The following is a 24,802-nucleotide window of genomic DNA, read 5'->3' on the forward strand; positions in this document are numbered from 1 at the left end:
CAGAACCCATAAAGATAAAAACAAATAACCAATCAACCTTCCTCCTCCCTCCAAAAAAGGGCATGCCCCAATCCTCCTTTTTAGTAATTCTGGAAGGACACTAAATGACCATTTTGGGGGTGGGGGGATGGAATTAAGATGGCCACTTGGCAGAGTCTGATAAAAATAACTCAGAATACTAAAGCCCCAGTGGTGTGAGGCTTGTGATGAATACTAAAAGGGTTTTTTTTTTTAAAATACCTAGTGAGAGATGAGGAAAATCACAGGAGAAGAGGGACTATTGTCTGGATTGAATGGAGCAGTGACAATGGAACAGGGAGAGAGTGCACACTACTTTGGTTTTGCTTCTGTTTTTACCACCATGGACAGTGATCTTCAGAATGAAGAGCATAAAATGAAAATTGTTACCGGGGAACTGAACTGAATGCAATTGAGAAGAGAATAAGTGAGCATTTAGGTGACCTTGATTCAACAAGAATTTCTTTATTAAGCACCTATCATATATAAAGAAACCACTACTGGGACTTGGAGTCATTCAGAAAGACCCGATTTTTAGTCCAGCCTGAAACATTTACTAACCCTCTGACCCTGGGCAAGTCATTTGACTAACATCTTGCCCATCGCAGGGTCCTCACCTGCTTTGCTTCTGTTGAAGAGGAAGGAAGGGTATTTCCTACTTTTCAGCCCTTGTTACAAAGTCATTCTGGGGCAGCTCACTAGCTTTGTTAGACTCTACCTATGTTTTTTTTTTTAAACCCTTACCTTCCATCTTAGAATCAATACTATGGATTGGTTCCAAGGCAGAAGAGTGGTAAGGGCTAAGCAACAGGAGCCAAGTGTCTTGCCCAGGGTCTCATGGCTAAGATGTATCCGAGGTGAGATTTGAACCCAAAATAACTAAATCCTGCATGTGTGTGAAATTGCTGAGCTGATTTTGACTTTGGAGCAGTTTTGAATTGTAACAGAGTGAGAGAAAATCATGAGGTCCAGTGCGTTGTTGCCAGTGACTTATTCTCCAGGGAATATACTCTGCTGTATTTTCCCAAAGCATCTTCCTTATTCTTGGCAGCACAGTCTTCTCCTGCCAAGAAGTTCTGCTTAGCACTTAACCTCCAACTCTCTACGATGTCCAAACATCCTCGTGCCTTCTCTCTACTCCAGGACTGGCCCCAACACCCCAGGCTAAGTTCCTCTAGATGTCCCTGGATATCTGTAATGATCCACTCTCCTAGGACAGGTTGTCCTCACAGGAGTAGGAACAATAGGGGAACTTTCCCCCAGGCTCTGTGAGCAGCAACACTCCCTTCCTCTCTGAGGCTGTGACACCTGCCTAACAGGGGATTTTGTCTTTATTGCTGATGCTTTTCCCATTCTACCCTTTTTCTTCTGATTTTATGCATGCAAAAGGTTTTAATTAAATGTAGCCAAAATTGTCTATTTCATATTTTATTCCTTGTTTGGTTAAAAATTTCTCTCTAGTAGTCACAGAGAAGAAATTCTCTACATCTTTTCTGGAGTGAGCTCTTCTATTCAAATTGAGTATCTGTTTTGATTTTATTGTGTTGTCATTATTTTTAACTCTTACCTCCTGTTTTAGAATTGATACTGTGTATTAATTCCAAGGCAAAAGAGCAGTAAGCCATTGGGAGTTAAGTGACTTGCCCAGGGTCACACAGCTAGGAAGTGTCTGAGGCCAGATTTGAACCCAGGATCTCTAGACCTGACACTTAATCTACTGAGCCACTGTGTCACCGAGCTGCCCCTGACTTTATTGTGTTATAAAGTATAAGATGCTCTAAAGTGAATTTTTCTATGAAACTGCTTTCCCAGTTTTTTTTAACAATTTCTGTCAAATGGTTGGTTCTTATCAATCTCTCCAAATTGTGATAAACTGAATTTGATATATTTATCAAATATCAGTCTCTACATTGTCTTAGAATGCAGGGGGATAGGAACAGCTCGGTTGCTCAGTGGAATGAGAGCCAGGCTTAGAGACAGGAGGTCTTGGGTTCAGGTCTTGTTTCAAACACTTCCAATTGTATCTCAAAGAGATTTTAAAAAATGGAAAATGTTCTGTTTGTACAAAAATACTTATAGCTGCTTTTTTGTGGTGGCAAAAAATTGGAAAATGAAGGTGTGTCCCTCAATTGGGTAATGGCTGAACAAATTACGGTATATGATGGTGATGGAATACTATTGTGTTATAAGGAATGATGAACAGGATGATTTCAGAAAGCTGGAAAGACCTATATGAAGTGAAGCAGAATGAACAGAACCAGGAGAGCATTGTACACAGAAAGTGAAATGTCATGGAAAGATCAAATGTAATTGACTTTGGTACTAAAAGGAATGCAATGATCCAGGACAACCCTGAGGGATTTATGATAAAGAATACTATCCACATCAAGGGAAACAACTGTGAGAGTAGAAATCCAGAAGAAAACATATGATTTATCACTTATTTATATGGGTATATGATTTAGGGTTTTGGTTTTAAAAGAATGCTTTATTGCAAAAATGAATAATATGGAAATAGGATTTGAGTGATAATATATAGATAACCCAGTGAAATTGCTTGTCGACTCCAGGAGTGGAGAGGGAAGAGAAGAGGGAGACAACAAGAATCATGTAACCACAGAAAAAAAATTTAAGTTAAAAATAAAAAAGGCAAACAAACAAAAAACCCACTTCCTACCTGTGTGACCCTGGGCAAGTCACTTAACTCCCATTGCCTAGTCCTTACAGCCCTTCTGGCTTGGAACCATTATCTAGTATTGATTCTAAGATGTAAGGTAAGGATTTTTTTTTTAAATGTAGGTGGAGCCCAACAAAGCAGCATGACTTTGTAACAAGGGCTGAAAAGTAGGAACTATCCTTCCCTGCACATCAACAGAAGCAAGCATAAGCAATAACCTTAATCTTACTGCTTCAGCTCCCCTGCAAATCGTACTTTTGAATTTTTATTCAAGTGTAAAATTCACTCTTTAGCTGAGGATAAGTGAGCTGTTGTAAATCTCTGAAAAGATCTAGCCATCTCAGGCCTTCCTCATTGCTTTTTGTTCAATATCTACATTAGGTAATAGAGGGAAGGGAAGATGACATGGAAACTCCTGATGCTTAGATGAATAATCATTTATTAAGGACATACTAAAAGCCAGGCACTGTGCTAGATGCTAGAGATACAAAGAGGTGACACACACAATAAAAGGATCCTAAAGGAGCTTATATTCATAGGAGAGAATGTGTGTGTGTTTGTAGGAATGTATATACATATACACATATATATAAAGTAGAATACATGCAAGAGATATACAAAATGGATGGTAGGTAGCTTTAGAGGGGAAGGCACTAGCAGCTAGCAGCACTAATAAAGGTCTCCAGCAAGTGGTTATATTTGAGCAGTCTTGAACGAAGCCAGATCATTTTAGAAAGTAGAGATGAGGAGAGAGTTTCCTTGCGTGGACAACAGCCAGTGCAAAGGCCTGGAGGGGGAAGATGAGCATTTAATTTTCCCAAATTCCAGTTGGGAAAATAATAGTTACAATATCACAGAAAGAAATAGGTACAATTAAGATCTTAAAGAATTTTTTCTTTTTTGTTCATCTCTTTACTGAGCATAAAGAAACTCTCCTTTACAATTAAAGGGCAGCTGGCTCTGGTAAAGGTTTGGTGATACTTCTGTTGGCCTTTTAAAAAGTAGGATAAACTCTCTACCCTGTCAGATGAAGCAGGTCACAGCTCTGGGGAATGTGACCTCTGAGAACACAGAAGAGAGATGACTCTGAAAGAGGAACCCAGCTCTTGTGAGGGATTGCCTTTTTGCACCTTGGTATTTCTCCCTTCCTACCCTTCCATCTTCTCCCTTTATCCAAGAATGTCATGAAGAAAAGACTCTCACTACCACAGGAACACTGTGAACTATGGGAAGGCACAGGGTAAGAGAATAGGATCTCTGCCTCCATTTCCTATCTGGAAGATCTCTTTCCTAAAGGCTAGCAGGAGACAGAGCCCAATTCCAGTTTAGAGGCTTAACATATTAGGCCAGGACTGTAGCAGAGGATAGGGCTTGGGCTTAACCATCCCATTTAGGTCTATTTGAATGGAGTAGAAATTAAGGAGTTCCATCTTCACCTTCCTTTTCTCCCTTCAAGATTGTTGGAAGAATAATACATAGGCCTGTCAGTGCCATCCAAGACTACTTGAAGGGACAATAATCTGCTCTAGCTCAGGGTCCTGTTTGGAGAGAGAAAGACAGAGACAGAGAGAGGGAGACAGGGAGAGAGAGAGAGAGAGAGAGAGAGAGAGAGAGAGAGAGAGAGAGAGTGTGTCAGGGAGGGAAGGAGGAGAGAGAGAAAGAGGAAGTATATAGAGGAGCAGGAAGAGATAAGGAAGATCCCAGAGACCACAAAAAATCCAGTATGGACCCATATATAAAAAATGCTTGTAATGGCTCTTTCTGTTATTAAAAAGAACTAAAAGTAAGACTATGCTTATCATTTGGAAATGGCTGAACAAATTATGGTATAGGACTGTAATAGAACATTATTGTGCCATAAGAAATGACAAAAGGTACTGTTTCAGAGAAACCTTGGAAAAATGTTATGAATTGATGAAGCATGAAGTGACCAAAGCCAGGTGAAAAATTTACACAATGACATCTTTGTAGATGAAAACAACTTTGATATATTTAAGATCTTTAATCAATACAATGACCAATTATGATTCCAAAAGACAGATGAAAAAGGATGCTTCCCACCTCCTGACAAAGAAGTAATAGGATCAGGTTATAGAATTAGGCATGTATTTTGGGGCATGTTTACAATATAAGTGTTTGTTTTGTTTGGCATACATTCTTGTTTTTTTTTTTTTTTTTTTTTTTTTTTTTTTTTTTTGTTGTTGTTGTTGTTGTTGTTGTTGTTTTGGTTTTTTTTGCCAGAAAGGAGAGAAAAATTTGAGGTAGAATACAGACAGTAATAAAGTTACCCCCCCCCTAAAAAACATCATTAAGGCATTTTTAAATGCATAAAACAGTTGGAAGACTAGAAGAAAACACAGATAAACAGAATAGCTTTGAAAGTTACATGTCAAACTTATCATATACTTAAAAGGAAAAGCAGACTGTATATAATAGAAGTTCATGGCTTCATACATATCTTTTTCTGTTCTATTTGGTTGTTGGAAATACTCATTTTATTTGGAGTTTGTTAAGTTCAGAATTTTAAAAAGTGGCTTAAAAAGGATTCAAGCTGAAAAGGAAAGTAGATAATTTAACTTTAAAGAATTCGTGGGTCAAAGATCAAATCATAGGCACAAGAGAGAATTTCATCAAAGAAAATGATGACAGTAAAACAACATACCAAAACTTTAGGGATGTAGCCAAAGCACTCTTTGGCCTCTGGCTCCAGGGTAAAAGAGTCTTAGGAAAAATAAACCCTAATCAGAGGATGTGAACTCAGAAGGGCTTCAGTCTCTATGACAGCTGGAAGTCTAGAAATTGACCTGGAGGGGAAAGCAAGGCTGAGACTATGACAAAGCAGGTAGCAAATTTTTAAAATTTTTATTTTTTTTTTTAATCTTCTGTCCCACAGCTTAGTGCCTTTAGGACAAAAATCAGCCTTTTGGCCCCGCCTTTTTTTTTTTTAAAGAACAAGATAAAGAATAGCATTTGGGGTCAGTCAGTTATTTTCCTCAGTGTTTTTCCTATAACCTTTTATCCTCCATTTGGTTAAGTAAATTCTGGAGAATTTCTGGAGATACAATGAAACTACAGTCATGGCTGACACTATATATAAATGGAATCCATTCTAAATGATGTGTGTGTGTGTGTGTGTGTGTGTGTGTGTGTGTGTGTGTGTGTGTGTGTGTGTNCTAAATGATGTGTGTGTGTGTGTGTGTGTGTGTGTGTGTGTGTGTGTGTGTGTGTGTTTAAACTCTTACCCTCTGTCTTAGGATCAGTTCTAAGACAGAAGAGCATCAAGGGCTTGGCAATTGGGGTTAAGTGACTTACCCAGTGTCACAGCCAGATTTGAACCCACATCCTCCAGACTCCAATGTTCTATGTACCATGTTTTACCTAGCTGCCCCTTAAATAGTATGATTTCTGAAAGGTACAGAATGCCACCTATCCAAGTGTGGCAGGATCTTTTCAAGTTTGAGTTATTCCTACCGCAGCATTGAAAATGGAACCACTCCTGAGAATGGATAATTCATTGTTACTAGCATCTTGTACTATTGACAATAATTCTGGCCTGGTACAATATGGGACCCCTAGGCTTTATGTGTAATACTGCTTCCCCCCCTTACACATACACAAACAAACACATTGTTTTGTTTGTTCATTTTTAGCCTTTAAAAATCGTTGTTTTCAATGCCATTCCCTCCCTAGTGGGGATCCAGTGCCATCTCTTCTGGCTGCTTCCTTCTGCCCTTCCTCATTCCTTCCCTGCTCAGTTTTCAAATTCTTGCTCTTTGAAGATAGCCCATCTTTCTTTTGTGCATGCCTCAAATAAAAAGTAGGGGAGCATACATCAGACAGTCCCCATGAGTGGGATTTAAGGACCAAGCTTTGAAACAGTCTGACAAGGTATCAATGTTTGTTGGGGAACGAATACCCTCTGTTGCTGGCAACAAATTTAAGCAATTTTTGTTAACCCAGGACTTGGGCAGGGCCAGTGAGCCAGCCTCACTAACTGGTTTCTAAAAGGCCCTGTCAATCTGACCTGGATTTAATCTGGCATTAATTAATAGATGGCACCTGGGTTTTTCTCAGCTCACTGGATATGGTGTATATTTTATTAATATTTGGCATTTGGGGCACACTTTATATTTGCCAAATGTTCTGCAGTGATTTATAAGATAATGTTCCCCAGGATCCTTGCTACAGATTAGGTTATTATATCAAACTATAAGTTTTCCAGATGGGTGAACATTTTTTTCTGCAATCATATTTGAAAACGTAAGTCTCATTCTGAGCCTCTCGTCCATCACCGCTCTGCTAAAAGCAGGAAGCATGCTTCATTGTCGGTCTTCTGGAGTTGGTCATTTCATTGATTTGAGTTCTGAAAAATTTCCCATTATATCAGTGGTCTCTTTGTTCTTTTCATTCCACTTTGCCTCGTATCATACTAATTCTTCAAAATTCTTCTGAATATATTTCTTAAGGCAAAATGATATTCTGTTACATTCATAAATCCTAATTAGTTCAGCCATTCTACCATTGGTGGACATTCACTTGTTCTTTCAGGCTTTTGATGCAATGAAAAATACTAATATAAATCTTTTGTGCATATAGGTCCTTGCTCTCTTCTTTGAGATCTTTGGGGTATATGCCAAGTAGTAACATTTATTGGGTTGTATATGCATGGTTTAGTGACATTTTGAGTACAGTTCCAAATTGCTTTCCAGAATAGTTGGAGTAGTTCACAGTTCCACCAACAGTGCATTAGTATGCCTTTCCTCCTACAGCTCCTCTAGTAGTTGTCATTTTCCCCTTTTTTTTTTTTTTGGTCATCTTTGAACATCTGACAGGCTATGAGACAGACTCTCAGAATTGTTTTAATTTGCATTTCTCTTATTAGTGAATTGAAGCATTTAAAAAAAATTTTTTTTAAACCCTTGTACTTCGGTGTATTGTCTCATAGGTGGAAGAATGGTAAGGGTGGGCAATGGGGGTCAAGTGACTTGCCCAGGGTCACACAGCTGGGAAGTGGCTGAGGCCGGGTTTGAACCTAGGACCTCCTGTCTCTAGGCCTGACTCTCACTCCACTGAGCTACCCAGCTGCCCCTGAAGCATTTTTATATGGTTGTTGATAGCTTGTTTTTCTTTTTTGAGAATGACTCATTCATATTTTTTATTATATTCATTTATCTATTGGGAGATATTTTTTATCAATTCCCTATAAATCAAGGACATCAAACTTTTAGCAGAAAAAAACTGCTGTACAGATTCCCCCTTATTCCTAGTTCATTTTTTCCCCTCCTAATTCTGACCAAATTGAGTTGGTTTGTGCAAAAACTTTTCAGTTTTATCAAAATTGCCTGTTTTATCTCATATGATCCTCTTTATTTCTTATATATGTAAGTGTAAAATTTACCTATTTCTCTGCTTCTCAAAATTATGCTATCCCAGACACATATGTCATAGATCCATTTGGAATTTATTGATCAATTACTATTATTAAGTGCCTACTATGTTCTAGTCACTGTGCTAAGTTCTGGGAGACACCTATAATAAGAAGAAAAATAGTCCTTGCCTTCAAGGAACTTACAGTTTAAGGAAGGAAGACAATACACAAAAAGAAGCTGAAAAGGGAAAGGGAACCCTCTTTGCCCCTTTCTCCTTGGAGGAGAAACTAAGCAGAGAAGCTGATGGAAGACAAAAGGTGGAAATTCTGAGCCTCTATGGCATATGGTGTGAGATGTTAGTCTAATCCAACTTCTTAGTCTAAATATCTTCTTATTCTTTACTTAAAAAATTAAGACTATTCTTCACAACCTCACTTCTCCTCAGAATTCTCATCCAAACTCCCTTATTATCATCCATCACTCACTCACTCCTCCTTCCCCCACCAAACTCTCATAATGAGGTGACCCTTCTCCTTGCTAAAGCCAGCCTCTCTTCCTCTCCCTCCCACCTTCTCCAGAACATTATCTCTTCAACCATCTCCTTTCTCCAGTCTTCATTCTCCATCTACTTCTACTGGTTCCTTCAAGATCATGTCTTCAAACATGCTAGACTAGACTCCTCTGTCCTTAAAAATGTTCACTAGAATCTGCTATACCTTTGTCTATTTATCTTGTAATCTCTCATTCCTTTCTTAATCAAATGTTTAAAAATAGCTTACTCATTGTATTTATAGCTTTTCTTCTCACTTAATCCTCAATCCTTTTTAATCTGACTTCTGCCTTCAACTGAAACTGCTCTCTCCAAAGTTACCAAGGATCTCTTAATTTCCAGATATAATGATCTTTCCTCAGTCCTCATCTTCATGAATTCTGATCAGTTGTAATTATTGACCCATATCTCCCCCTAGATATCTTTTGCTTGTCTGGGTTTTTGTGACCCTTCTCCTTTCTGGTTTTCCTGCCCATCTGACTACTTCTTTTCAGAGTCCTTTGCTGGCTTATCTTTATTGCACACACTAATTAGAAATGGTCCCCAAGGCTCTGCCCTAGGCCCTATTCTGTCTCTATACTCTTTTTCTCAGTGACCTTCTCAGCTCCCATGTGTTTAATTATCTACTAAATTCACATGCCTCTCTCATCCAAACCTCACATAGATTTGACCATGTCACTAAATAAATATAAACTCCTCTATTCAGTATATAAAACAATTCACAATCCATTCCCAACTCCTTCCCCCCCCCCCGTGTCTCTGTCTCTGTCTCTGTCTCTGTCTCTGTCTCTGTGTCTCTCTGTCTCTCTGTCTCTCTGTCTCTCTCTCTCTCTCTCTCGCTCGCTCTCGCTCTCTCTCGCTCTCTCAGTTTCCCTAGAAATTTTTGTTAAATAGTGGATTCTTAACCCAGTCTCTTTGGGTTAGTCAAACACTGTGTGATGATATTTGATTGCTTCTTGGTCTTACATATTACAATATTTTTTTGGGTTCTGAATTCTTTCTTTACCATCTTTTACCCAATAGGAAGGCAAGAAATGTGATGTCAACTATATAGAAGAAAACATGCAAAACATATTTCTATATTAGCAATGTTGCAAAAAAAGATGGTAGTGGTGGTGGTGGTAGGGAGAAGTATGCTTCAGTCTGCATTCAGAGTCCATCAACTCTTGAGGTGGATAGCATTTTTCTTAATAAGTCCTTTGAGAACTGTCTTAGATCATTATATTGCCGAGAATAGCTAAATCATTCACAGGTGATCATCCCACAATATTCCTGTTACTGTGTACAATGTTCTTCTGGTTTTGCATACTTCACTTTACATCAGTTCATTTAAGTCTTTCCAGGTTTTTCTGAAAGCATCCTGTTTGTCATTTCTTGTAGCACAATAACATTCCATCACAATCACATATCACAGCTTGTTCAGTCATTAATGGGCATCCTCTTGATTTCTAATTCTTTGGACTTTTCCATTTTTTAATAAATATCACATCTCTTTGGTGATTATTACTTTGTGGTACAGGTTACAATCTGGTACTTCTAGGCCTCATCAGTAGATCCAAATATCTCACTTTGGTCATTGATCTTCCCTGGTTAAACAAGTAAACAAAAACCTTCAGTTGATTCTGATACTCTTTTATGATAACCATAAAATAATTTTCTTCTTTCCTTTGAGGCTAAACTTAAAAGATGTGTGGTCTATACAAGCTGCCTCTTTCATTACAAACTAGATTTGGTATGTGAGCCAAGAAATCAGTAAGCAGGACAAAGTTACTAATGATCTCTATTAATTATCCGCAATGTGGATTCTAATGTCCTCTTCTCAATCTTCATTCTTCTTGGCTTCCTTGAAATATCTGATGCTATTTATTGGGAGCTTCTCTCCCAGCATATTCTCTACTTTTTGTGTTTCCACGACACTGCTCTTTTCTTAGCTCTTCTCCCTCCTATATAACTGCTCCTCCTTCTCCACATGTTCATCATTGATGTCAATCACACTACCTGGGACCCATCCCAGGCCTCTCATCTCTCTCTCTCTCTCTCTCTCTCTCTCTCTCTCTCTCTCTCTCTCTCTCTCTCTCTCTCTCTCTCTCCCTCTCTCCCTCTCTTCCCCTCTGTCTGTCTGTCTGTCTATCTATCTGTCTGTCTATCTATCTATCTATCTATCTATCTATCTATCTCCTCTCACTTGGTGATCTTTTCACCTTTCCATGGTTCAGTAACTACCTTTGTGCACAACCTCCAGATTTATATATGTGACCTTAGTCTCTCTTCTGAGGTCTGGTCCCACATTTCTGATTGCCTATTTGACATTTCTAATGGGATGACCAGTTGAAATCGTCAGCTCAAAAGGAGCAAAATAGAGCTTGTTAACTTTCCTGTGATACTCAGCTCTCTGCTGAGTTTCCTTGTTACTGTGGAGGGTAACCTTTCAGTCACCCAGATTTACAACCTCGCTGTTATGCTCAGCTCCTCACCCCACACATCCAATGAGTTGTTCCACTTTGATTCCATCTCTGTGTCCCTCATGTGTCTACTACTTGACATTCACACAGCCATGCCCTCATTCAGGCATCGTTGTCCAGTCATTTTTCAGTCGGGCCTAACCCCATTTGAGGTTTTCTTGGTAAAGTACTAGAGTGGTTTGCCATTTCCTTTTCCAGCTCATTTCTCAGATGAGAAAACAGAGGCAACCAGGGTTTTCCCAGGGTCACATATTAAATAAATGTCTGTGGCTAGATTTGAAGTAAGGAAGATGATTCTTCCTTAGTCCAGGCTCAGTGCTTGATCTTCTGAGCTGCCAGCTGCCTTGATTCAAGTCTAGAGCAACCTCTTTCCTACACTATAGGAGTAGCCTTCTGTTTAGTTTCTCTTCCTTCTTTTCTCACCCCTCATCTATCCTCCACACAACTGTGCCTAAGTGATCTTTCTGTAGCAAAGATCTGACCACATGATTGCCTTTTCCGGCAACCTCTAGGATCAAATATAAACTTCTCCATTTTGGGCATTTGAAGCTCTTGACAAGCTGGTGCATTCTTACCTTTCTAGCTCTCATACACATTACTCTTCCTCCCATTCTCAGCAACACAAGCACTTGTTGCCATGCACAGGTCACCTTCCAGCTTCCATCTCCATGGCTTTGGCCTGGGATGCACAATCTCTTCCCCTCTGGTTCCGGGTACCTCTCTTTCCCTTCAGTCCTCTTTGTACAAAGCCTGGCTGGTCTTCCCTGGCTGCTAGTATACTCCTTCTCCAAAATGCCTTGTATTTATTTTGCATGTATGTGTACATACATCTATCTACAAATACACACACACACACACACACACATTTTCCCTATTAGAATATAAGCTCCTTGAGGGCAGGGTCTGTTTGTGTAGGTAGTGAAGTGAAACAGGTAGATCTGTTTTACTTTTTTCTTTTTATCTCCAGCACTTAGTAGTCCAAAAATACTTACAAGGCAACCTGACTGATATGTAAATTCCTTTGCAATCTTGAAAGCATCATTCTTCTTCTTCATCATCATCATCATCATTATTCATTACTATCATTACTATTATATTACTGTAGATGATACTAATTATATAATAATAAAATAATAACAATAATTACATATAATAAAATATAATAGATATTAAATAATATGTAGGCACCCCAAATCCTTCTCTTATTTTAGGATTCACCAGCAAATTATAAGGACTCATGATCACAGCCCTGGCCACTAGAGAGCCATATAAAGCCTTTAAATCTTAGCAGTGGGCTGTCTCCCTGCACCCTCCCTGCGTAATTGTTCAGCTTTGCCTTGGTGATTGGGAGCTTATGGCCTATGAGGAACTAATGGGCCGGATGATTGATCTGGCCCTGTTTCAGAAGCCGCAGAAGTTCATCCCACGTCTGGAGTCCTCTTTCTGTCTTGTGGCTCATTACCGGATATGGCTGGTGGCAGACTTTTGAGGCCAGTTCATTTCTTCTTGTGGAGCTTCTCAAATAATGCCCCCAGGGCTGAGGGAAGAGAAGGGATCAGGGTCTTTTGTCCTCTAAGATACAGGCCTCCCCTGACAGTGGAGAATGGTCTACCTGACCTGACTTTTACTTCTCATCATCCTTGGACATTAATGCTAAAGACTCATGACAGGAACGATGGAGTGCAAGATGCCCTTTCCCCTTGGGCTTCACATAGCCTGCTCTTGGGCCTCTGGTCATGTAATAACTCCACCAGGTCAGTGGCAAACACTGCCTGAGGCAGCTGCTGTCTCACATTCTGTCAGCAGCAAGCCCAGACACCAGACCCCGAGTTAGCCTCCGTAGATGAAGGAATTGGGTAGAGGAGAGAGACAGAAAGGGGCCCAAACCTGGGAATAAGGACAGCAAGCAAGGTTTGCTGGATAAGAGCAACTCTGTGCTATCTGCCAAAGGAAGGGATTTCACTTTCCAACCTTCCCTTACCCTCACAGGAAAAAAAAAGGAAACTCATCTTAATAGACAGTGTAAAATGGTATCAAGAGTACTGTTTGGCCTAGCTCCATTGCTCATGGATTCTTTGTTTCAAGGTAATAGACTTATTCTTTTACAGCTTCAGTACTCTCATTTTTAAAATGGACCTAATAATATCTGTCTTGCCAGAATCACTGGGTTATTGCAGATCAAGTGATCTATCTACCTTATGCAGATATTGTTGTACTGTTGGAGTTCAGTCCTTTTTCAGTCGTGTCAACTCTTTATGACCCCATTTGGGTTTTTCTTTTTTTTGTTGTTTTTGGCCAGATTACTGGACTGGTTTGCTTATTTCCTTCTCTGGTTCATTTTACAGTTGAGGAACTAAGGCAAACAGGGTTAAGTGAGTTGCCCAGAGCTAGTAAGTGTCTGAGGCCAGGTTGAATTCAGGTCTTCCTGACTCCAGGTACTTTGTCTAACTCCTAGCTGCTTAGATAGATAGATAGATAGATAGATAGATAGATAGATAGATAGATAGAAAGCTTTGAAAATTGTGAAGCGCATTTCTGTTCACAGTTGCTTAAAATCAATTCAATTGATTTCAAGTTTAATTCCTGTTATTATTTAACAAAATACCTAGGATCCAGCTTCCAAGAGTAGCCAGGAAGGGGTACTTCCCTCCTTCTGCTCCTTATCAGATTGTCTTTTACTACTGGCTGCTAGTAATAATTAGCAATAGTAGAACACTATATATATATTCATATATGTATATGTATATATATATTAAAACCCTTACCTTCCATCTTAGAATCAATACTGTGTATTGGTTCTAAGGTAAAAGAGGACTAGGCAATAGGGGTCAAATGACTTGTCCAGGGTCATACAGCTAGGAAGTGTCTGAGTTAAGATTTGAACCCAGGACCTCCTGTCTCTGGGCCTGGCTCTCTATCCACTGAGCCACCTAGCTGTCCCCTAGAATGCTATATTTAAAGATTCCATTAGACACTGTCTAGGGGACTCCCTTTAAAGAAAACCAAATATGAAAAAAAACTCCAAGCTTACAAAACAGAGATTACTTACTTTAGTCATGAAAGGAATTGCCTCAGCATTTGTGACCTTAGCCGTCCCATGACAGCCTCCATCCAGCCTGGAACTGTTTCATTTTTTTTTTGTCCCCATCACTTGGGTGTCCTGTCAATTAGCTCCATCTACTGGTTAGCCACTATCACTTATTTTCCCTAATTGAGTTCTTTGTCCCCATTGCTCCCTTTAAAGCATCATCTTTGCATCCAGGCTCTCAAATCTGTCCCAGTGTTAATTTCATACCAGAGTTGTCAGAATGGCCTTGTCTGTGTGATATTTTCTCTCCACTTATCTCTTCTAGAGGGGGTGGGTGCTGTGATTTGGCCTCCTTACATGTATCTGGAAGGATTTGGCTTTCAACTATAAGGGCATAGTCACCCCCCTTCTCTTTGTTACCATTCAATATGCTGCCATCTTATTTACAGTTGGCTAGCACTGGCTATTCTGAATGGCTAATAGGCTGTCTCTAACATTCTTTGGTAGTATCGTAGTGTTTTAGAGCTGACACAAGACCTCAAAAATCATCTAGTTCATTCATTTTGCAAATGAGGAAACTGAGACCACAAGAAATCAAATGGATCTCCCTTCCGGTTCATCTCCTTATCAAATGAGATAATGTATAGAAAGTATTTTGCAAACCTTAAAGCACAACTTCAATGATGATTTGAAAAGCATTGTGGCATAGTACAGTAGTCTGAAACTCAAATAGAAACATATGTCTGCCAGCTGTAGATTGAATTGAGAAACCATATATTAACATTACCAGTTTGTATTGTATTTTTATTTATTTTGTTAAATATTTCCCAATTACATTTTAATCTGGTTCCACTCTGCTCTGGAATTTGTGGTCCCTTGATGACTCTCATATAAAGGATAGAGAACTAGCCTTCAAGTCAGGAAGACCTGGGTTCAGGAATGATCATTGCACCATATTGGCTGTGTGATCTTGGATAAGTCACTTGCCTCTCTGTGATCCAGGCAGCTCTTGAGTTGCAAAGGAAGTACTGATCTGCATTGATAGAAATACCTCACTCACTGAGGATATCACATGTCCAATAAAATAAATTATTATTATGGTCTTAGACTGGTTAGTATTAATATTCACTCTAATTCCTCTCCCCATTTTGTTCTTTTAGGTAAGTGTTTTGGACAAGATAGCTGTTTCCTGCCCCTTTTCTCCTTGTAGCTTCCTCTACCCAGGGCAGAGATTCAAATTTAAAAGTCTGGTCCACCAAGATTTCTTCTCACTTTTAGAAACAGGTCCCCTGGACTACCCAGGCTCAGAGTCACAATATCCTTTTTTTAGGATTAACTTGCCTCAGGCCTCCACTTAAGACTAGAGAGAAATTAAAGCCTTGCCTTTCTCTACCAGATTCAGGACCAGTTTATCTACAAGAACTACAGTCAAGGCAGAAGTTGTACTTTCTGAAGCACTGTATCCACCTGGAGGCCGTGTTGACCATTGCCTAAACTCACCCAAAGTTAAATTATTCATCCTCTGGCACTTCAGATCAGCACAATAGTTTCCTGCCACACCAACCATCCTCCAAGCATTTCCTCTCCCCAATGACCAGTCATTCGAGGATAGGTTTCCCCTGAAGTGGCATACCCCACAGCACTGCTAGGCAGTCAGTTAATATCCTGCAGCCTTGGGCTCAGGGAGTGCTTATGCCCACACAGTCTGTCCTCCTCTCGCTCCAGGAAAACACTGTCTCAGATATAACCAGGAAGCAGCCATTGCTGCCTACCTTGTAATTATAATAATAGGATTTGTTAAATGGAACTGAAAGTTATATTAGATGGAGCCTGTGAAAATGATTAAGATCTAAGAATGGAGTCAGAGGATCCTCCAAGGATGGCAACTTCATGAATTTAGCCAACCTCATTTAGACAAAGAATTGGCTGAATCATGCAGGTTTATTTGTTCAAATAGAGGCGTGTTTATGATGGCAATCTACTACCAAGTTATCAGTACCAGCATCTATAGAAGGGTTATCTTTAATGAGCCCAGACTGAATGATCAAAGTAGATTAGGAAATGATAGAAACTGTTAAACACATCATTGTAAATGATGAAAACTTAGACCCTAATGAATAGCTCCTAAGACTTGACCTGGTGGCTTGAATGATGTATCAGAAGTTCACTGTCTTTTGTGGACTGATGGTCAGAAATCCCCTACTACAAGCACAGATCTCAAAATATCTCAGAGGACTTGATTAATGAACCAGATCATTATCACAGATCAAACTTGTCCACAAGCAGGCAGACATAGATATACAAAGATGGTTTAAGGATCATTATGCCAAATATCTAATCTCCATGCTACAAAGATTTTTAAAAGTCCTTCAAAACACATAGACCTACAGGAGGAGATTAAGATCATGTGAGATCTTACTAGTATAGGTTAGTCTGAGCACTATGGCACTGTGCTGCCCTTCAAAATCTCCCAGGCTTCCAAGCTTACCCTGGGGCTTTCTGAAAGGAACTCTTTACTTTTGTTCCTGTGGAAATAAATCCTTGAGAGCCATATATGTCTCCTCCTGGTCCCACAGAGGGCTCTCCAGCAGTGGCTCTTTATTTCCTGGCAGGGTCCCTTTTCCCTGGTAGCCATGAGCCAAAACCCAACTTTTTGTGCAGTTCTTGGGACTGGAAGTTGGCTTTGTTTTTCATTAGAGTTCTTAATCATTATTTGGTCAGGTTCTTGCTGGGGATTGGGGAGTGGTCGGCTTCCTACTTCGCAAGCCCTCTTATATAGCCTTAAGTCTTTTCTCTTAGTCACCTCCTTGCAAAACATGCAATTGACTTCCTTTTCCCCCATAAAGCTGAGGCTGCACTGCTGAAGCCAGCCACCATGCTTCTTCCACCATCTTGACCTATGGATTTGTTCTCCTTGCTGCAACAATTCTCTACCTCTCTGTCTGTCTGTCTGTCTGTTTCTCTCCATCTCTCCTCTGTCTCTTTTCAAAGTCAAAGGCTACCCACAGGTCATCATTAGCCCCATTTCCCACCCCAGGCCAGTCTTAAGTTCTGAAGTGTAATTGTTCCAAAAAGTGGGAGTGGGGAGGAAAGAACACAGCTTTTAATAGAAACTACAAACCCCATGACTCCCAAAGTCTCTGATCCACTCCCCTTCCACCTCCAAAAGAGTTGGCCCCTGTTAATAGGCATGTCACACATTATTTTGCAAGTAGTGAACTTTGTCTGCTGAGAGGCTCAGGCCAGATTCTGGTGAGCTGGTACTTATTTGCAATCAGGTTCAAGGACTTCTGACCCCTGAACCTCATCAAAACTTTTAAATCCAGGGCTGGCGTCTTGCATGCATTTTTTTTCCTTCCAGAATAGCAGAAACAGAAAAGAGCCAAGAACACATTAATTATGTTCCAGTCACGTTGCTTTCTTGTCTTAATTACCTTCCTAATTTGCACTTTTAGTTGAGCACCTGGGGTGTGAGCACGAATCCATAGCTTTCCTCTGTTCCTTTTTTTACCCAGTAGGTTCTCTACACCATCTGTTGATCTCCAGAATCTGACTTAATTCTGTCATTTATACTCTCTCTGTGGATGGGATATGTGCTGAACTGTTGTTTGATTGACTCCCAGGTTTTTACTCCTGCTTACATTCTTGATGACTATTACATTGTTTTCTACCCCCTACTCCCCATATCCCATTATTCCTTCTTCATTTCTTTTCCCAAATGGAAGTTGGTGCCTGTGCCAGCATCCACAGAACAGATTTTTTGTTGGCAGGAATATTCCTCAGCCCTGGGACAGAACACCCTCCATTGCTACTGGTTGTGACCAAGGGAACAGGGCTCTGGACATATTCCAGCTGTAGCATCCCTGGGAGTGATAAGCACCCTATTTGCTCTGCAGATTCAGCTGGCTCAGTTGCTGGCTCTACATAGATGGCCATTCAGTGCTCCATGGAATGCTGGCTTGCAGCACCCACTAAGCAACACTGGATTTGCCACAGTTTAATTCTGGTGCTCTTGGCTGTGGACCAATTAGGGTGGGACTTACCAATTATATTGAGATCTTTAAGAAGGAAAGAGACAGCCATCTGTTATTGGTTTACTGGTATACACTTTCCTTCATGGGGCCAGCCCAGATAAATTTTCAAGATAAACCAGAAGTCCCTCTAATGAAGAGGAAATTAAGGTAATTATTAAGAACTATTTTGCTAAATTATATGGTAATAAATATGACTATCTAGGTGATATGGGTGAATATTTACAAAAATATAAATTGCCTAGATTAACAAAAGAGGAAATAGAATACTTAAACAATCCCATCTCAGAAAAAGAAATTGAACAAACCATCAAGGAGCTTCCTAAGAAAAAATCCCCAGGGCCAGATGGATTCACAAGTGAATTCTATCAAACATTCAAAGAACAACTAATCCCAATACTATACAAATTATTTGACAAAATAAGGAAAGAAGGAGTTTTACCAAATTCCTTTTATGACCCAAATATGGTACTGATTCAAAAGCCAGGCAGACCAAAAACAGAGAAAGAAAACTACAGACCGATCTCCTTAATGAATATAGGTGCAAACATCTTAAATAGAACACTGGCAAAGAGACTACAGCAATATATCATAAAGATTATTCATTATGATCAGGTGGGATTCATACCAGGAATGTAAGGATGGTTTAATATTAGGAAAACCATCTGCATAATTGACCATATCAATAATCAAAGCAACAGAAATCACATGATTATTTCAATAGATGCAGAAAAAGCATTTGACAAAATACAACACCCATTCCTATTGAAAACACTAGAAAGTAGAGGAACATTCCTCAAAATAATAAGCAGTGCATATTTAAAACCATCAGCAAGTATCATCTGCAATGGGGACAAATTAAAAGCCTTCCCAGTAAGATCAGGAATGAAGCAAGGATGCCCATTATCACCTATGTTATTTAATATTGTTCTATAAATTTTAGCAATATCAATTAGAGAAGAAAAAGAAATTGAAGGGATTAAAGTAGGCAACGAGGAAACTAACCTATCACTCTTTGCAGTTGATATGATGGTATACTTAAAGAGTCCCAGAAAATCAACTAAAAGGCTAGTGAAAATAATTAACAACTTTAGCAAAGTTGTAGGATACAAGATAAATCCACATAAATCATCAGCATTTCTATATATATTTCCAACAAAACTCAGCAGCAGGGGGTTAGAAAGAGAAACTCCTTTTAAAATCACTCGACAATATAAAATATTTAGGAATCTATCTACCAAGACAAACAAGAATTACATATAGAACACAACTTCAAAACACTTTTCACACAATTAAAATTAGATCTAAATAATTGGAAAAATATTAATTACGCCTGGGTAGGATGAGTTAATATAATAAAAATGACAACCCTACACAAACTAATCTACTTTCATAGTGCCATGCCTATCAAACTACCAAAAAAATTTTTTTATAAAATTAGAAAAAATTATAACAAAGTTCATATGGAAGAACAAGAGATCAAGGATATCAAGGGAAATAATGAAAAAAATGTGAAGGATAGGGGCCTACCAGTATCAGATCTTAAACTGTACTATAAAGCAGTGATTTTCAAAGCAATATGGTACCAACTAAGAGACAGAAGGGTGGATCAATGGAATACACTAGGGCAGTGATGGGAAAACTACCGCTTGGATCTGGCCCGCAGAGAATAGTTTGCCCATCACTGGACTAGGGGTAAATTACCTCAGCAAGCTAGTGTTAAATGAACCCAAAGACCCCAGCTTTGGGGACAAGAACTCACTATTTGACAAAAACTGCTGGAAAAATTGGAAAACAGTGTGGGAAAAATTAGGTTAGATCAACATCTTACACCCTATACCAAGATCAATTCAAAATGAGTAAATGACTTAAATATAAAGAGTGAAATCATAAATAGATTAGGCGAAAATAGAATAATATACCTGTCAGATCTGTGGGAAAGGAAGGAATTTGAGACCAAGCAAGAGATAGAGAACATTGCAAAATGTAAAATGAATGACTTTGACTATATTGAATTAAAAAGCTTTTATACAAACAAAACCAATGCAATCAAAATTAGAAGGAAAGCAACAAACTGGGAGAACATTTTTATAAGAAAACTCTCTGACAATAATAAAAGGGGGGAAAATGACACCAGAAATCATAGAAAATGTAGAGGGCTTATCCGGCTCTTCCTCAAAGATTTGTGGCTTCCATTCATTTCATAAACTTGCAGAATTTTAAAATTAGTTAGGGACCTTGGCAATCAAGGCTAGTTCCATTTTACAAATGAAGAAACTAATGACTTGCCTATGATCTGCTACTGATTTGCAGAGGTTTGATTTGAGTCTTTTATATTCAGAACTAGTGTTCTTTCCTTTTTAAAAAAAAAGAATTGAAAGGAAATACTGAAAGAAGGAAGAGCAGGACTAGGAGAAGAAATAAAAATGATGGGGAATATACAGGTGATAATTATAATTTTGAATGTGAATGGAATGAACTCACCCATAAAACAGAAGCAAATAGCAGAGTGGATTAGAAACCAAAATCCTACTGTATGTTGTCTACAAGAAACACACATGAGGCAGATGGACACACACCAGGTAAAGGTAAAAGGCTGGAGCAAAATCTATTGGGCTTCAACTGAGAAAAAGAAGGGAGGAGTCACAATCATGATATCCAACAAAGCCAAAATAAAAATAGATCTGATTAAAAGAGATAGGGAAAGTAATTACATCCTGATAAAAGGCAGTATAGACAATGAGGAAATTTCAGTACTCAACATGTATGCAGCAAATGGTATAGCATTCAAATTTCTAAAGGAGAAACTAGTGGAGCTCAAGGACAAAATAGATAGTAAAACTATAATAGTGGGAGACCTGAACCTTCCTCTATCAGATGGAGATAAATCAAACCAAAAAGTAAATAAGAATTAGGTAACAGATGTGAATGAAATCTTAGAAAAATCAGAGTTAATAGATAGGTGGAGAAAAATAAATAGGGACAAAAAGGAATACACCTTTTTTCAATAGCACATGGTACATTCACAAAGATTGACCATGTGCTAGGGCATAAAAACATGACAAACAAGTGCAAAAGAGCAGAAATAATAAATGCAACCTTTTCAGATCATAATGCAATAAAAATAATAATTAGTAAGGATACATGGAGAGGCAAATGAAAAATTAATTGGAAATTAAATAATATGATTTTCCAAAATCAGTTAAAGAACAAATCATAGAAACAATTAATAATCTCATTGAAGAGAATGACAATGAGAACTAGGAAATAGTAAGTAGCTAGCACCAGACACTGTGCTTTTAGGCTCCTAAATTATCTAGTCAAACTTCCTCATCTTAACAAAAACAGAAATGGAGCAATAGAAAGGTTAGGTGACTTTCCAGAAGTCAGACAAATAAGTGACATTGAACCCCAGCCCTCCAAACATCAACGTTGTGTCCCTTCTCAGATCAGTTCGTTTATGCCACAAATAATTATCAATAATCCACTGTGTTATAAAAGTTGGATGTTGGAGATAAAAATAATAACTAACAAAGCTCCTGTCCTCAAGGATCTTAAATTCTACTGGGGAGATACAGCACAAGGAAATATGAACCAAGTTAGGGAATGATGGGGGCAAAGGAGTTTTGTCTTGATTTTAAGGATTTCTTGGAGGGACCATTCAAAAATAGTTCTCTCAAAAATATGACATTGAGGAATGGAGGTCACTCGATGGATAGAGAGCCAGACATGGAGTTTGGAGATCCTGGGTTTAAACTGGCCTCAGACACTTCCTGTTTGATCCTGAAAAAGTCATTTAACCCCCATTGCCTAACCCTTACCATTCTTCTGCCTTGGAACTGATAGTATCAATTCTAAGACAGAAGGAAAAGGTTAAATAAAACAAAGAAAATACATAATGCTTTCCTATCAAGAAATACTCAAAAGGTGCTCAGGTATGCTAATGGAATGAGCATGATATGATAGAAAGGGAATTTGATTTTTCAGAAGACTTGGATCCAAATCCTAGGTCTGCTGGTTGCTGCCTGACCAGGAGCAAGTCATAGCCACTCTAAGCTTCTATTTTTTTCATGTGTACAATGGAGATCATGCTGCTTTCTCTGCCCACATCATAGAATTGCTGAGTGGGGAATGCTTTCAGAGTGAGGCATTGCCATGTCATAGTGGAGAGAGCCCTGGAGTTGGAATCCTGAATTCCTGGGTTCATATCCTACCTCTGACATTTACTGATTATGCAACCATAGACGAATCATTTAACTTCTCTTTTCCTCAGTTTCTTCATCTTTAAGCCTACCTCTCTACCAGGTTGCTGTGTGTATCAGGTGAGATAAAGGAGATAGACCATATTGCAAACTTTAAAGCTCAACATTATTATTACAAATAGGCGCTTAGAAAATAGGAGCATAGGTTAAGAGAGTCTCTAAGCACATTTTTGGAGATACACCATAATGCTATATGTGAAACAGTAAACAATTATTATAAAATCATAAAGGGTTGTAGGAATGTGAGCAATGTGAGCAGTTGTAAAGATGACCATTAGGTATCGTTGACAGATAGTATAATGAGGAATGGGCATTGATTTCCTAACCACAAGGACCTTCGTTTTGTGTCTCTTTTAGAGGGTCTTGCTGTTGGAGTTGGATTCGGGGCAATTGGAAAGACTGCATCCGCCACCTTTGAAAGTGCCAGGTAAGTCAGTTCTCAGTATAGTGCGTTGCTCCCAGGATGGGGCATACAGAAACCTGAATAGCCATCTGAATGATCAAAGGTCTATTAACTTTCTAGGGCTAGGTAAGCTATTTGCAAGCTCTTCTTTGATGGCTCATATTTGAGGGATACACATTAGAGCAGGGCAAAGAAGAAGCCCCACAATGTCATCATCCATCCTCATCTCACTGGGATTCTCTGAGGGAAAGGGCAGGCAGTCTTGTAAGAAAGACTTCAGGATCTGGGCATGGTAGTGTCCATCTGTATTTCCTCCTGCTGGCAAGGCTGGGCTAGTGGACCTCTTGAGCTCAGGAGTCCTGAGCTGCAGTAGGGAAAGCTTGGCAGATGTCTGCAATGTCCTGCACCAGTACAGTGAGCCACCAGGATCAGGGACCACTAGGCCACCCAAAGAGGGGGAGCTGGTTTGCATCAGATACAGAGCAGTTCCAAACTTGCACATTGATCAGCAGTGGGATATGACTGCTGTGCTTCTGGCCTGGGTGAAATCAGGTCATCGAGTTTTAAAGAACAAAAACAGAAACAAGACTTCATGAGGGGCTAACGTTGATTCCATTACCTGCTCTGGTCCACTTAGAAAATAGGAGCGTAGGTTAAGAGAGTCTCTAAGCATATTTTTGGAGACATACCATAATACTATATGTGAAACAATAAACAAGGATACTAATACCTAAGATTATTTTTATTTAATATTTATATAATAATATAATATTATTATAATAATTATATAATAATATTTAACATTAAAGAAAAACTTAAAGTTTGCAATGTGCATTATATAGATTCTCTCACTTGACTACCATGACAACACTTTGAGGAAATGGATATTAGAGGCATTATCTATGTTTTACTTACATATGACAATTCTGAGGACTTATGACAAAGAGTGCTATCCACCTCCAGAGAAAGAACTATTGAAGTCAGAATGCAGATCAAAGCATACAATTTTCCCCTTATTTTGAACTTTTGGTTTTATATAACTATTTTCTTACCACAATATATTTTGTATGATAATACTTGTATTACCCAGATCAAATTTTTTACCATCTCCAGGAAGGAGGAAAGGAGTGAAGAGAGGGAGGGAGACAATTTGGATCTTATAACTTCAGAAAATGTATGTGGAAAAATGTTACCATGTGTAATTGAAAAAATAAAATATCTTAAAAAAATAATTAAGGGGCAGAGCTTCCAGGAATAAAGAAAGGGTGAATCACTCTCTTCTCTGTTCTGGTCAGACCTCATCTGCAGTATCGTGCTCAGTTCTGGGGGCTATGGTTTAAGAGAGACACAGATAAGCTAGGGAGTGTCCAAAGGAGGTCAACATGGATGATGAAGAGCCAGGGGATCAAATGAAGAAGCTGAGTATGTTTAGCCAGAAGAGAAAACTCAGGAGGGACTTAAGAGCTGTCTTCAAGGATCTGAAGAGTTGTCATTTCAAAGAGAGATTAAATGTTCTACTGGCCCCAGTGGGGAGAACTAGGAACAAAGCATAGAATTTGCAGTAGGGCAAATTTAGGTTTGAAATTAGGAAAAGCTTTCTAATGAGAGTTGCCCAAAAGTAAAATGGGTTGCCTCCAGATATTATAGATTTCTTGACTTTGGGGGGTTCTTTTCAGGCATGTTTTTGTAGAGATTCTTTTAGGATTTGGATTGGACTAGATGGTTATTGAGATCCTTTCCAAATTTCAAATGCTTTAATTCTGTGAATGCCTTTTTTGATTTTGAATTGTCCTGGATCATTGTATTGCTGAGAGTAGCTAAGATCATTCTACAATATTGCAGTTACTGTGTATATAATGTTCTCCTGCTTCCGCTTATTTCACTCTGCATCAGTTCATGTCGGTCTTTCCAGCTCTTTTTGAAATCCTCCTGTTCATTATTCCTTATAGCATAATAGTATTCCATCATCATCATATACCATAGTTTGCCCATCCATTCCCCA

The 24,802-nt window shown here is 38.9% G+C and overlaps 1 protein-coding gene across 2 annotated transcripts in view; it reads left to right on the forward strand.

Annotated features, from left to right (window-relative positions):
- Nucleotides 1-24,802, forward strand: part of SLC39A11 (solute carrier family 39 member 11) — a 538,533-nt gene that overhangs the window by 369,605 nt on the left and 144,126 nt on the right. For both annotated transcript variants that reach the window (XM_044676317.1, XM_044676318.1), the window contains one exon: nt 22,755-22,824. In XM_044676317.1, coding sequence (XP_044532252.1) covers nt 22,755-22,824 — 70 coding nt within the window. The remainder of the gene's footprint in view (nt 1-22,754; nt 22,825-24,802) is intronic.

The sequence above is a fragment of the Gracilinanus agilis genome, chromosome 4 (assembly GCF_016433145.1).
Source record: "Gracilinanus agilis isolate LMUSP501 chromosome 4, AgileGrace, whole genome shotgun sequence".
Taxonomy (NCBI): domain Eukaryota; kingdom Metazoa; phylum Chordata; class Mammalia; order Didelphimorphia; family Didelphidae; genus Gracilinanus; species Gracilinanus agilis.